Source organism: Fusarium verticillioides, chromosome 8 (assembly GCF_000149555.1).
Source record: "Fusarium verticillioides 7600 chromosome 8, whole genome shotgun sequence".
Lineage (NCBI taxonomy): Eukaryota > Fungi > Ascomycota > Sordariomycetes > Hypocreales > Nectriaceae > Fusarium > Fusarium verticillioides.
In genome coordinates, this window is record NC_031682.1 from 1,752,599 (window position 1) to 1,765,033 (window position 12,435).

A 12,435-nucleotide genomic window follows, 5' to 3' on the forward strand; every position below is an offset into this window, starting at 1 on the left:
CACGAAGTTCGGGAAGGTATGCCTTGTGTCTTCAAGGGACCGCGAGATCTCAGATACTTAAACAATTGTGTGTACATCGAGAAACCACCAATATCAGAGTCTGATATGTCATCCTATGCAGGGTTCCAAGAAACCGGAACGGTCTGCAGAGACTAATGCCAGTCTTTATCTGGTGCATTGGCTCCATAGATGACACTTACGCCACCTCGGTATTCTCCACAGACAAGGACCATATTCTTTAGTCTCTGCATATCTTGGCGAATATTGTGGGCTGATTGCGATACCAGGCGCAGGATTGAGTTGATGTAACGTTTTTGACGCCTCGACGAATCGACAGGCTTGCAGCATGAGAAACCCGGTCCTTGGTACAGACGTCAATGTCTGGACGATGTCACAGCGGTCCACTATAAATGGAGATAAGAATGGGGATGAGTGGATGAGTTTTGACGTTTGCTAGATGATAAGCTGTGATAAGGTCATGGTTGGGCCCAGAGAAGACACTAGATATTGGAAATGGAGCGTTATCATGGCAATCTCCAAGAGCTTACTAATTCGACTCAACCGAACCATGGTGCCTTTAGGATACGGGCAACTGACGCTCTAAAAGTTGACGATAGAGTGATTTGGAGTGTGTGTAGTTGACGGCAGGAGAGATCTACCAGAATGACATTCAATTCAGGATTGTTGTAATCCTTGGGAAGACACTACCTCCCCCTTTCGCCTTACATTCTACTGTTATCAGCTGAATCATTTTATGTACATGGACTAAAAAGAAGAAAGGCAATTCTTCTTGGTAATTATTAGGATTATCTCGTCTTGAGTTGTTTATAATAGTACAAGTAAAGCCACAAGTCTCAAATACAAATAGCATATACTTAACGTAAATGAGATTTTTATAAGGGTATTATGTACATCGAGACTAGGAACGCAGCTTAATATGTCCCAACCTGAACTGAATCGTGAAGCGAGACCATACTGCACCATCTCAAGACTCGTAGCTGACGAATGAAAAGCTTATGGGTACCCGGAATGACATGTCAACAAAATTAGACTCAAGGGTGACTGAAACTATCTGCAAATCAATGTTTGCTAGGTTCAGTTTATGTTCAAGCGGTCAATCTATACTGTTGAGACATTCTTCAACGAGAGTCACGGTTTATGTCCCGTTGAGAGGTCATAAGCTCTAAGTACCAATCAATAAAAAGTCTTGTTTGTGACTGAAAGCTTAATATTTAATCAACTGCCTCATTTGTATTTTTTAGCTGAAACAGGGCTGCGAGGATCAGCACAGAGCTGACCTCATCTGCGCTGACAGCCTACCACTAAAGCCTAACTCTATAGGTAGTCATCGACTACATGGTTGCTTTAGCTTGCCTTCTAGGGATCGGCCGCCGTAAACTATATAGTTGATACTAATAAATGACTAGGGTTGAGTGCTCGTAGAGTTAGGTCCTTGCTCAGTGCAGGGAGCTAATAACAGCCCTATTCACAGGAGCTCGGCACAACAGCATGTCAGGGTGTTGAAAGCAATTCCCGGAACTCTCGGTAAACCACAGCAATCTCGTGTTTACATATTTGCACCCCATGTTGTCAATCTCTAGCGGTTTTATAATAATGTACTAGTTAAGCAATGTTGGATATAGACTACCCACTATGTGAAGCCAGAAGTGTCCTTGCTACTGGAACAATACTTTACCAAAGCGTTTTCTCATCAGCATATAGTTTACAGCAATAGGTCGGATTGTGTATATGTTCATGTCGAAGTTATGAGTTATATGCAATATTTGCAGTTGAGACCTGTGATTCAGAGTTTATCTTCATTACACAGAGCTGAGTTAGAATGTAGACTGTGTGTTAACCTGAGTAAGTGTCCTTTTACCTTTCACTTAGTGGCGCTTTGTTCTACCTAATGAGGATAGTAGATAGATTTACTGTACTTGAAACACAGTTCGCTCTCCATTTGTGGGGGTTTGTACATATCAAGTTTGACTATAATCCCTGGATATATGTGCAAACAAGCATTTGTTTGCAAAGTACTGCAATTTGTTTACTACAAGTGCAGTAAGAACCTGGATCCTTTTTTAAACTACCTTTAACGCAATTACGAAACCTCCACAAACAGGTCTGAAGTCGCTAGATGTGTACCAAAGCATGGGTCAGATACCTAGGGAGTTAAGGAAGATGGATCTCATGATTCTTATGAATATGTGTTCTGGGTCTCCTTTCCTCATTGAGACTTCACGACTGAACGTTTATTAATAGTGCAAACCTGTGAAGTTGATTAGACCCGTGCTCTTAAATAGGCTTGAGCTCTCCCATTCTAACGTTACAACAACCACTCTATTCCTTAACTCCTTCATACCTTGTCCTCTCTAAACACCTTGCCTTTTAAGTCCTTCACTTACTATCACTACAACCCTTACTCAATTATGCTGCTCAATAACATATTCGTCGCCATCTTAGTCCCTGTGGCTCTTGCAGCCACTCCGCTCGGGGGCGGAAGATGGAAGAAAGTCAACCCTTCCCTCAAACCCCAGCAATGCGCGGGAGGGCAAATCAAGGGTGACGTCTTTCACCTTCCACCAAAGGCCAATGGGCAGACCATTGGCTCCGGCTGTCACAATGGCCATCTTCGCGCCGAATACGGCTCCAAAGACCACTATACCTCGGGCGTACACCAATTTACCGGCAAATTCACCATAAACTCGTTCGGAGGGGATCGAATCTCTCTCAAGCAAACAATCGGAAACAAAGGTGCATGGTTCATGCTGGCTGCAGATCACTCTGGAGATTTGTACGGTGTGGGAGGTAGAGGGACAATTGCTAAGGGAGTGGCCAAAGTTGGTGTAACGGTCACTGTCAACACCATTCATGATGCCGATACCGGTTTATATAAGGTTTTCATCAACGGAGAGGAGAAATACTCCACTACTTCGCCGCGAGAGGTATGGGGAGATAAGTATGGAGCCTATGCTACTGTAAGCGGTTCAGGGCCAATTACTGTTACATGGAATGATGTAGAATTCTACACTCGTTAGCATTGTGTTTTCGTGATGGGATTGGAGAGAATGAGTTAAAGGCTGAAGGGGTTGGGGTTTTTCCTCTGGGTGTAGCCCAGTTTTCCCTGTAACTTCATGAAGCAGCTGGCCTTTCTAGCAACGCACAGCGGTTATACTAGACATTCATTGATAAGATGTTTCAATTGTTTACTGTCAAACTAGAACGCAATCCTGTCTTCTCTATATTCGAACTAGCTTGGCGCTTTTAGAAACCTGCTCTGTCTAAATACATCTCCAAGAAATTTCCTTGATACCCCATCTGAACCCTTACCATCCCAAAGCTGCCTTGATAGAGGCCTCCAGAAGTGCACCGCCCTTGGCTTGCGTAGCAGCATTTGGGTGATAGTCACATCCTGAATCTGAGCCCTGAGTAGGCCAATCAACCAGATGAGTCTTGACACCAGTCAGCTGCTGCATGGCATCCTTGAGAACTTTGACATGTGTGGACTTTTGCGCATCAGCCGTGGTAGGGTAGTAATCGCTGAGGAGCGGAGAAGACACAAAGAAGAACTGAGCCTTGGGGTAGTGTGGCTGTATGCTCCTCACCAACTTGACCAGAGCTTGAGTCAGGTCTGCAGGGTTGACTGGCTGGCGCACGTTGAGGTAACTGAAGTCATTTGTGCCGAGGTTGATCACAACAGCGTCAGGAACCCAGGAACTGGGGAACGTGAAACTGTTGTCGGCGTCGTTGGCTCCGTAGCGCGTGTAGAGAACTGGCATCGTTGGTGAAGTATCGGGAGGGTTCTGGGCATAGTTTCGGATAAGGCCCTTGCCGCTCCAAGCGACGACACTATAATCCGCCTTTAAAGCTCTTGCGGCCACGGCACCGTATGTCTTGCCGTTATTCTGCAAAACAGCTGAATCGACACAAGGGTTAACGCCATCAAGACCGTATCCAACAGTGATGGAGTCGCCAATGATCTCAATCTTGCGCTTTGGTGCTACGTTCTCGACCAGTTGACCATCCGTGCTGACGCCGGAAACTCGGAAGGAACCGAAAGATGCTTCAGATCGCTTGCGAAGTTCAACGGTATGGGTACCCTGTGAGAGCTTTGGGGTCGAGATCGATGTTCCCTCTACATTTTTAACGAGAATTGGGTTGCCACCGTCGATGATCAGATCTGCACTTGATGTTCCGGTTATACCGTCAATCTTGATACTGGCGGTAGTTCCTTTGAAGGTGAAAGCCACTCCGGTGCTCGGCCATGTGAGCTGCTTGGTCGCTGGATTGACCCTTCCGACGAACCTATAGCTCTATACCAGCAGATTAGTCGTGTCTCGTGTCGTTGATGATGAGACTTACAGGGAGTGAGGCGGCCGACACAGCGGTCATAAAAAGGGACAATACAGCCACCTTCATCTTGACCGTGCTTTGTATCTAAATAGTGTCAATAATCGGTAGGACTTTCGATGAAATAAAAGGACATTTTCTCATCTTATATACTTTCCCCAATCTCCTGATCAATCCTAGAGACTTCGGCAGAGACTATCCGAATTTGCCTAAATAGGCAAAGTACGACTGTTTACAGGGTTTCTGTTTCATAAATCATCCACCACTTACAGTGTGCCCTATCCTATTTAATTGAGACGATCCAGCTGTTTCTGTATTTCTCCGGCCCTTCGAAAAGCTGCCGGGCCGAAACGAGAGCTTTAGACCCGGAGCTCTCGGAGGGGCCTATGGCGGAGTTCACATTTACTTTACAATAGGTATAGGGAGATAATTAACTGTGCTTCCTAATACCACTGCCGCCTATGACTAGAGTTTGAGGAAGTTAAGTTAATTCACTTGGAACAAATCGCTAGCTAAGCTCTGTTTGGCTGGTGTTGATCTGCAGATAAGCTTGGACGACAGGATCTTGATCCAACTGACGACGAAAGATTAAATCCAGGAGGCTGATAAGGGTACAGTGCAAAGGACGCCTTCGGGAAAGGTATTTGAAGTCAGATGGAAAGCAAAGGCCATCAGGACACATCAGAGTTCCTTCTGTATATCCCCGGGGGCAAATCCGCAATTCGTGATATCAACCTTGGCAGGCTTCACCTCGACGCTTCCAAGCTCTTCGCCCTTGTCACCGGTGAGCCAGTTCAAGGTATCAAGAGTCGATACGAAGCCCTCCTTTGCACTATCTAGGACAAGCACAGGTCTAGAGGTTTCACCGTATGTGAGGATCCAGCAGGAACCGCAGAGCGGAGAATTAGGTCCATCGACCTGTTCAAGACCAGTGATCGAATGCGGAATGTCTCCGATGGTTTTCCATGATGGGTATCCATCCAATATAAGACCGTTCTTGTAGCATGCTAGCTGACTAACAGGTATCGAGTTGTTGTCATAAAGTTTGCTGTATGTGACTATTCCCTGAGTTAATAGTGGAGAGAGGCTCAATCATGGTGAGCTCTTACGTGAAACGGCAGATACTGAAGTCAATAGTAGACCAACAACTATGGAATTTGATTTGAACATCTTGTTTGAAAGGTAAAGCGGCAAAAGCTCTGTGGTGACTGCTAAACAGTGAAGCAAGGTTTGGTGTTTTCGAAAGGATGTAAAACAGCGGGGTGGCCACGAGTCAAGGTTGACATGATTATATCCGATTTAGCGGTTTGGCCGGTATCTTCTTTATTAGGTTATTAGTTACCCTGTCCTAATGCGGCGTTGTTGACTGTTGGTCGTTGGTTACGATTATGTTCTCATGATCATATCATGCTGGTTGGTACCTAACTTTCAATTGGTCACATCGCATTCCTGAAATATGATTTGTTCAGAAGGTTTCACTCCCCTGTGCATTTTGCCTAAAGGGTTATTTGCTGTCAACTAAGTAAGACATTTACACGATCCAGACCGTCTTGGCTCACCAGGGTCATTCGCTTACAGAGGCGTATTACTCGTATATTTCGGTCTTTCTAGACTGGCAGACTAGAATAGGGAACTCGTGGATGTAAAGATGGCTCGGTTTGCGCGATAATTTCCACGGCGATTACTCCTTTCGCTGAATGTATGATAAGCAGCTAAGCCACCATGCACCTTTACCCCTTGGACACACATCTTGCTCTTGATCTCTTGATGCGGGATTGCTACTTTGATCTCGTGGTATGTCTGCTAGTTTGATGAACTTTGTGTAGTAGGTATGGTTCATGTAGCTCCTAATTCTCTATAGACCACTACAAGCGACTAAAGTAGCAGAAGATGTAAAGTATTTGGCCTCGTTCAACGAGAAATATACAACACCATCACTCATCATATCAGGTATGCATGGGCCTCTGGGCCTTGAGTGATGCTCGGTTGTGGGGCCTCATGGCCCCCAACAATAATTTCAACAGGGCTTCTCATGGTTGCTGTACTGCCTCAAATTGATATGGATGAGTAAATATCAGCGCCCTGAACCCTTGAAAGAGACGTGTTTGCAATAAGTATAAATACGTCCGAATGATCCTCAGCCTTTTGATCACTCCATCCGCAACACCTCCTGTTCAAGCACCCCCTTTCTCACTACTCAAACACTTTCAGCTTCAATTCCGATCATTATTCACGATGAAGTACAACAGCGCGATTTTGGTTCTCGCCTACCCAGCCCTGATTTCTGCTGGAACATCCACTATCTCTGGTGCCGAAGCTGTCTGTGGAGATCTTGGAATTCTTCAGGTCACTCCCGGAAATCTCCCCGACGGCGTAGAGCCCTCAGATCTTCGCCTCTGCGCCGATCATCCACTCGGCCGCAACCGCACCCTTGATCCCGCCAAGGGCGCCTCCCTAGCACCCCTCGAGGAAGGCGATATCCCCAATACAACCCCAACGGGTACCTCCAGACTCTTCCAAAAGAGACGTTGCTATTACGGGGCACCATACGGCTGTTCAGATAAGTACTGTTGGAAGAGCTGCGGTGCAAAGGGGAGTGGCCAATGGTGCTGGACCGCGACGGCTGGGGGAGTTGGGCCGTGGGCCAAATGCAAGACGTGGGAGGACTGTGGAACAAACGGACTTCAATATGGCTGTGGAAAGAACTGTGTTCTGCCGGGTGTGTGTGGGTGTAGCTGTTAGAAGCTACGGTCACAAAGGGGATCTATGGCTGAGAAAGTTGCGGTCTGTAACTAATATGTATTTTTTTGCTGCCCATTATGTTACACTTGAGGCTACGAGGCTTTGCGGACTGGACTTCAAGTTAAAAAAGGCTTAGATATTATGAGGATATCTCCAGAGCAGTTTATCATACGAAAAGCTTATTTAAGACGTCTTAGGACAGTGATGCTATTCTTGGGGTCATATTTGATATATTGTGGTAGTTCAAGATATCTTTAGAGTATCTTGTGATAAACATAGCTTTGGATATTTCGCTTTCTCACCGAAATGCTAGAGCCTGAGTCTTTTGCGAGCTAATAATAGACCCATAACCTTTTTTCACTGATGCTCCAAACTTCCTTACAACCTCCAGACCTTGGTCAATTTTTGTGTCACCTCATGGCCATAAAAGGAGGTCTATTCGAGCTTCAATTTAGATTTCAGACTGTCGCCAAAGAGGCGACGAAGGTGCTATATTTTTAATCCTCTCTGTAGCTGCAGCATATTCATCATCGTTGACGTACGGCTCGCCTTGAGGATTGGTAAATCCTCCTAGGAGAAGAAGTCGCCGATCGTCAAGCTCTGGCCAGTCCATCCCGTCCTCGACGCAGCCTGGCTGGGGCGGGTTTGGCAGGAGTCTCCTCTCATACTTATCGCGGAAGATATGATAATATGCAAGTGCGTGATATGGATGCCATCGTGGTCTGTTAACGCTTGATCCATGGATAGGAAACGGACATGTTGCGTTTTCTTCGAATGGAATAGTGAGGAATCTGATCAAGGCGTCGAATTGTTCCTGGGTCGGTGGATAAAGAGTTCTTGGGCCTCTGATCAAGTCGCCATGGATCCACATGGCATTGCCCTGTCCCAGGCGCAGTGGTCATCAGCTTTTGGGTTCCATGATGGGGATCAAAGAACCATACCTCTTGTTCAGTCTCGCCACGATCGAATACAACAACGCCACCGAGGATTTTGGACTCAGCCCAATATCCAGCAACATCGGCCGTACCTTTTGGATATTGCTCAGGATATCGATATGCTCGATGACAAAAGGCGATGGGAGGAGGATCGTAGTATCGCCTTGACTCAACCCCGCGTTCCTTTTCTTCTAGGACGCTTTCTCTCCAATCTTCATACACTTTGTGCTTGTGAGCACCATCATCGAGGTTAAAGAGAAAAGCGCCGATCTGATGACAAGCGACGGCAACGATTTCGATCAGCCGAAGGTTGAACACTTCTGAGCCAGGCACTGTATCTGCGAAGGCTTGAATTGTCTACACAACTATAAGTTTACCATACCAAAGGTTCCAAGGCCATACGCACCTTCAAGTCTAGCGCTAGTTGCGATAGGTCAAACTGATTTCTGAACTCGCGGGCTTTGTCTACAAATCCGGGGCAGATTTCTGCATGCTGAAGGCTATGAACGGGGTGATCTTTCATATAGTCAGAGCTGTCTCTCAGAGACTTTTCGGTGGGAAGTCCATCAAGAATCTGGGCATAGACGAGCTCGGCTACCTCAGTGCTTAACACATTCCGCACAGCTCTGTCAAGCACGTTCCGGTGTTCATCATCGAGTACGTCCAACATAGCCTGACCTTGTGAAGCTGGACTTGGACAGTATGCTATGGCGAAGTTAAGTGCTAGAGACGTTCTACATTACTGGCTAGCATAGGGTGGTAAAATTCTCACCAGGTCACATGGAAGTGCGGGGCTTCGCCGTCGAGATCGTTCGAAACCGTGTAATATCAAATCACGCGAACACCAACATAAAGATCCAGTAGGGGAATGATCTTGACGCACACGCGTACTTCATCAACATTCCTGGCGAGTACTTGACATGCCGACGGACAGGCTAAAGAATTGCTGGCAATGTCTAGATGTAAGTTACATCTGTCTTAAGAGACGCTGATCATAACACAGAGAAAATAGACCTATGATGACTATAGTCCAACTGCCTCAGTAAGCAGTAATCCTTAGTTGAGATGACTAGGGACATTTTCAGCATTGGTCAGGATCTACTATACTGACAGATCTCGGCAAAGTAAAAGACAGGAATTCTAAATAGCACATTCTACCTAATATGGAATATTATTTATCAAAGCTCTATTCTTGCTAATGTTATCTGTTTCTTATAGTCATAACCGACTCAAGAGAGCCGACTTGGGTGGATATCGTGGAGACGGCAAAAATTAGTTACAATAGCAAGAAAAAAACATACAACACCGGGGATTCGCTGGTCGTCACCGACCCAACTACTAATCCAGCGCTTCGCAGCTTGACTATGGGAGAGCGGACGGGATCCCGTATTTTCTACGAGCTATGGTCGTATGTGGCGGAGGGTTAAGCACATTCGCCTCAAGTCCCTGGCTGCCATAGCTCAGGCCATCCAAGAGTTGTAACAGCTTGAATATACTTGGAGTTGGCTGTCCAAGAGGAGGAGTCAATAGGTCATCACAACTTTTTTCTCTGGCCGAATTTGCTGATGGCTGACGTGGTAGTGAGAAAGCGTTGCGCGCTGTGCGTTTGATGGCAGACAACGCTGGAAAGCTGGCAGAGATGATGGGATTCCGAGCGAGCCTGCTTTCGAAGCCATCTCTGTGAGTGAGCCCCATAAGGACAAACTTTTCGTGGTTCTTCTCTCTAAAACATATGTTAAGATCATTAGGTTCAGCTTATTTATTGTAGCTCAATCATCCACAAACCTTTTGGTCACAATACGGAAAGGTTGGACGGTATAGACAAGTAAAGAATATGAAAATTGAAGACTATTTGTGTCGCGGTAATTATTTCTTTTCCTTAGTGCAGTGGTTTGGGGTCTCAAGCATCGAGACCATAGTTCATGATATTGATACCTAGTTCATGATGATGGGACCCGCACGACGTAGGCCAAACTTCTCAGACTCAAGCTGAGACTAGGAAGATCAACCAGCGCTTAGAATCATTTCCTCCACAAACAAACATCCTGCTCGAGAGTGCTCTGAGCTATAGACTACAAGTCCATAGGCCAAGACCACAATACGTCGGTGGCTGGTTGCTGACTCATCCTGGGCAAACAAGAAGCTGTTGGTTCACGACACAGAAAAGCAAACATTGCCCAATTGAATCGAAGCTGTCAGGCTCTCGTTCGTTTTTCAGAATACCCCGCCTCGATTTATTCTTCACCTTTCATCACGCGACATTTATTCCCATCGTGTTGCCGTGCCGCACCCCAGAACATGTCTTGTAGGTCGCTGAGCCTACTCGGCGATCCCAGCTCTGGTAAGACTCTTGTCGGATGCCTCATCTACATGGTATGTCTATTATCTCTATGTTTGAAAGTCTCCATCCTGACTTTCAGTAGTGCGGGCTTGAGCTGTCACAATTGGGGGAATTTGAACGGAAAGGGATTCACTATGGGGACATTCTGCCATTCTACGAGGGAAGAGGGCAGTCTCTATGTTTCCATGCTCCATCCGGCGTTTTTAGAGTTGAAAGTAGGAGATCGAGCTCCTTTTTCACTTAGAAATTTACTGATGAATGCTGTGCAGAAAGCCAAACGCCTGACGTTGCTATCTGGGTTGTTGATAGCTCGGACACGTTGACCTGGGCCACATCGGCACAGAAACTGGCGGCTATGCTGGATAGTGGCGAGCTTCAACCACGTGAGAGGCTAATAATTGCAATTAATAAAATGTAAGTGGATGTCCTGTCAAATGTTCCATGCCTTGACTCATGATCGATGGACAGGGACTCGGTCAGCTGGTCCGAAAAGACATTCAATGATGCAGCTCACGTGTTCGGCGTTCTCAATTTGAACGTGGGGTAAGATACATAACTCCCATGACAAGAGTACCAACTTAACCACTCTTAGTACATTCATTATTCCGGTTTCCGCTTCTAAAGGGCAGAATGTACTTCCAGACTCGAGCGAGCCTTCGTGGGCAACCGGTCTATCTTCACGACGGTCTGGGGTATTGGGCATGGTGTCGAGTGAATGCTTAACAAGTCTATTAGGATAAATACAGGCCCATTTCCTCTTGATCTATTCCATTATCCAGTATGGCATTATTATTAGAATGGAACCAGGGATCCTTGTATAACAATGAAGAAACATGAAGCCTGATCCTCCTAAAAGGTCTTGTTAATTATATCAGGGTTGTGTAGATTCAGTCGACCAGCGACTCAAGAAGGCTACATCAAGCCACCAGCTGCTTGATTGGAAGTCGGATATGACATGCTGCGGGGTCATATATGAATGACGGGTTACAAGTGTGATGCTTGAATGTCCGTGAGGCTGAGTCCCGACGGCCAAGACTGACACTAAACTTAGAACGAGTGCACAACTACTGCACACGAATTCATCTTTATTAGGATAGAGTAATTTTGGTGACATTAGTTCCAGCTGATGTTTTCACTTTGCGTTATTCATCCATGCAGCCATTGAATGCTGACGACACGCCAAGCCCGCCTGTCCAACTCAGAACTGCTCTAATGCTGAGAAAGGACTTTGGTCATTGCCCACCACACATATGCAGTGCATTACAGAGAGACATTCACACTGGGCCAAGCACTTTATGTTCTTAGGATTGATGCTAATAATATGGGGGCCGTGCCACTTAATCGGAATTGTCAATTCCATGCGATGCTGTCCCAGCACGATCGCTACGTTCTGGTTTTCGGCACTTAAGTGAGTGTCTTGGAATTTGTCTTCCTTTGGTGGAATCTTTGCTTATTGAGCATCAGGCGTAATCCAAGAGCTTGGCGCTATGAAGGTAGGGACACCGCTGAGTGAGATTGTAATACCCGGCGGTATAGGAAGCTTTGACGATTATAGCGCCGGATGTCGTCAAACCCGAAGCGGCCGAACCTGTGCAATCAGGGTATCTTCCAATTTTAATCTAATCCCTTGACGGACAAAAAAAAAGAAAAGCATGGTATTCGGATAGTCGGCAATACAGGCATCACCATGCAAAGTAAGCTTCCCCGACTTGACAAGCACCAGCATCGCACAAACAAATCCCATGGCTTGAAACATAAGCAGCCTGTCAAAAAGCACTTTCATGCTCCGACCAATAGAAATGCTCTTACTCAGATAAAAATAAGATTCTCATCATTCATTCCACGTTGAGGCGCAGCCTTTGGGGGCTAGTGTCAACCAAACTTACAGCTCACTGAATGCCGAGAAACAGTCAGCTTCCCTCAGCCATGCTAGAATCATGTTTTGGCCAATGAACATAGAGAGAATCCGTGGTTGACAGGTCTCGGAGGAGAGCTCTTCCGGTGATGGCTGTGTTGGACAGCTGGTTGCTATTCCCAGCTGAGGCGGTGGCCCAGAGATGAGTTACA

General features: G+C 46.2%; 6 protein-coding genes and 1 non-coding gene across 7 annotated transcripts; 3 read left to right on the forward strand and 4 right to left on the reverse strand.

The window, feature by feature from the left end:
• Window positions 1–2,429: 2,429 nt before the first annotated feature.
• FVEG_07174 (hypothetical protein) lies at window positions 2,430–3,038 on the forward strand (the record flags this gene model as incomplete). The annotated part of the gene is made up of 1 exon (XM_018895759.1): window positions 2,430–3,038. The coding sequence occupies one exon, from the start codon at window positions 2,430–2,432 to the stop codon at window positions 3,036–3,038; it is 609 nt and encodes a 202-aa protein (XP_018753080.1).
• A 288-nt stretch (window positions 3,039–3,326) lies between these two features.
• FVEG_07173 (hypothetical protein) lies at window positions 3,327–4,419 on the reverse strand (the record flags this gene model as incomplete). The annotated part of the gene is made up of 2 exons (XM_018895758.1): window positions 3,327–4,313; window positions 4,363–4,419. The coding sequence occupies 2 exons, from the start codon at window positions 4,417–4,419 to the stop codon at window positions 3,327–3,329; spliced, it is 1,044 nt and encodes a 347-aa protein (XP_018753079.1).
• A 278-nt stretch (window positions 4,420–4,697) lies between these two features.
• FVEG_07172 (hypothetical protein) lies at window positions 4,698–5,621 on the reverse strand. Its single transcript, XM_018895757.1, has 2 exons — window positions 5,460–5,621; window positions 4,698–5,408 (listed from the first exon to the last, which is right to left on the reverse strand). The coding sequence occupies exons 1-2, from the start codon at window positions 5,518–5,520 to the stop codon at window positions 5,032–5,034; spliced, it is 438 nt and encodes a 145-aa protein (XP_018753078.1). The 5' UTR covers window positions 5,521–5,621; the 3' UTR covers window positions 4,698–5,031.
• A 781-nt stretch (window positions 5,622–6,402) lies between these two features.
• Window positions 6,403–7,282, forward strand: FVEG_07171 (hypothetical protein). The gene has a single exon (XM_018895756.1). It carries the CDS (start codon window positions 6,481–6,483, stop codon window positions 7,090–7,092), a length of 612 nt encoding a protein of 203 aa, XP_018753077.1. The 5' UTR covers window positions 6,403–6,480; the 3' UTR covers window positions 7,093–7,282.
• Window positions 7,283–7,491: 209 nt separating this feature from the next.
• FVEG_07170 (hypothetical protein) lies at window positions 7,492–8,731 on the reverse strand. The gene is made up of 3 exons (XM_018895755.1): window positions 8,434–8,731; window positions 8,034–8,384; window positions 7,492–7,972 (listed from the first exon to the last, which is right to left on the reverse strand). Exons 1-3 carry the CDS (start codon window positions 8,695–8,697, stop codon window positions 7,544–7,546), a joined length of 1,044 nt encoding a protein of 347 aa, XP_018753076.1. The 5' UTR covers window positions 8,698–8,731; the 3' UTR covers window positions 7,492–7,543.
• A 590-nt stretch (window positions 8,732–9,321) lies between these two features.
• On the reverse strand, window positions 9,322–9,437 carry FVEG_16028. Its single transcript, XR_001989295.1, has one exon. It is a non-coding gene; the product is annotated as a 5S ribosomal RNA (ribosomal RNA).
• Window positions 9,438–10,231: 794 nt separating this feature from the next.
• On the forward strand, window positions 10,232–11,462 carry FVEG_07169 (hypothetical protein). The gene is made up of 5 exons (XM_018895754.1): window positions 10,232–10,400; window positions 10,451–10,583; window positions 10,638–10,782; window positions 10,837–10,911; window positions 10,961–11,462. The coding sequence occupies exons 1-5, from the start codon at window positions 10,326–10,328 to the stop codon at window positions 11,106–11,108; spliced, it is 576 nt and encodes a 191-aa protein (XP_018753075.1). The 5' UTR covers window positions 10,232–10,325; the 3' UTR covers window positions 11,109–11,462.
• Window positions 11,463–12,435: the final 973 nt, after the last annotated feature.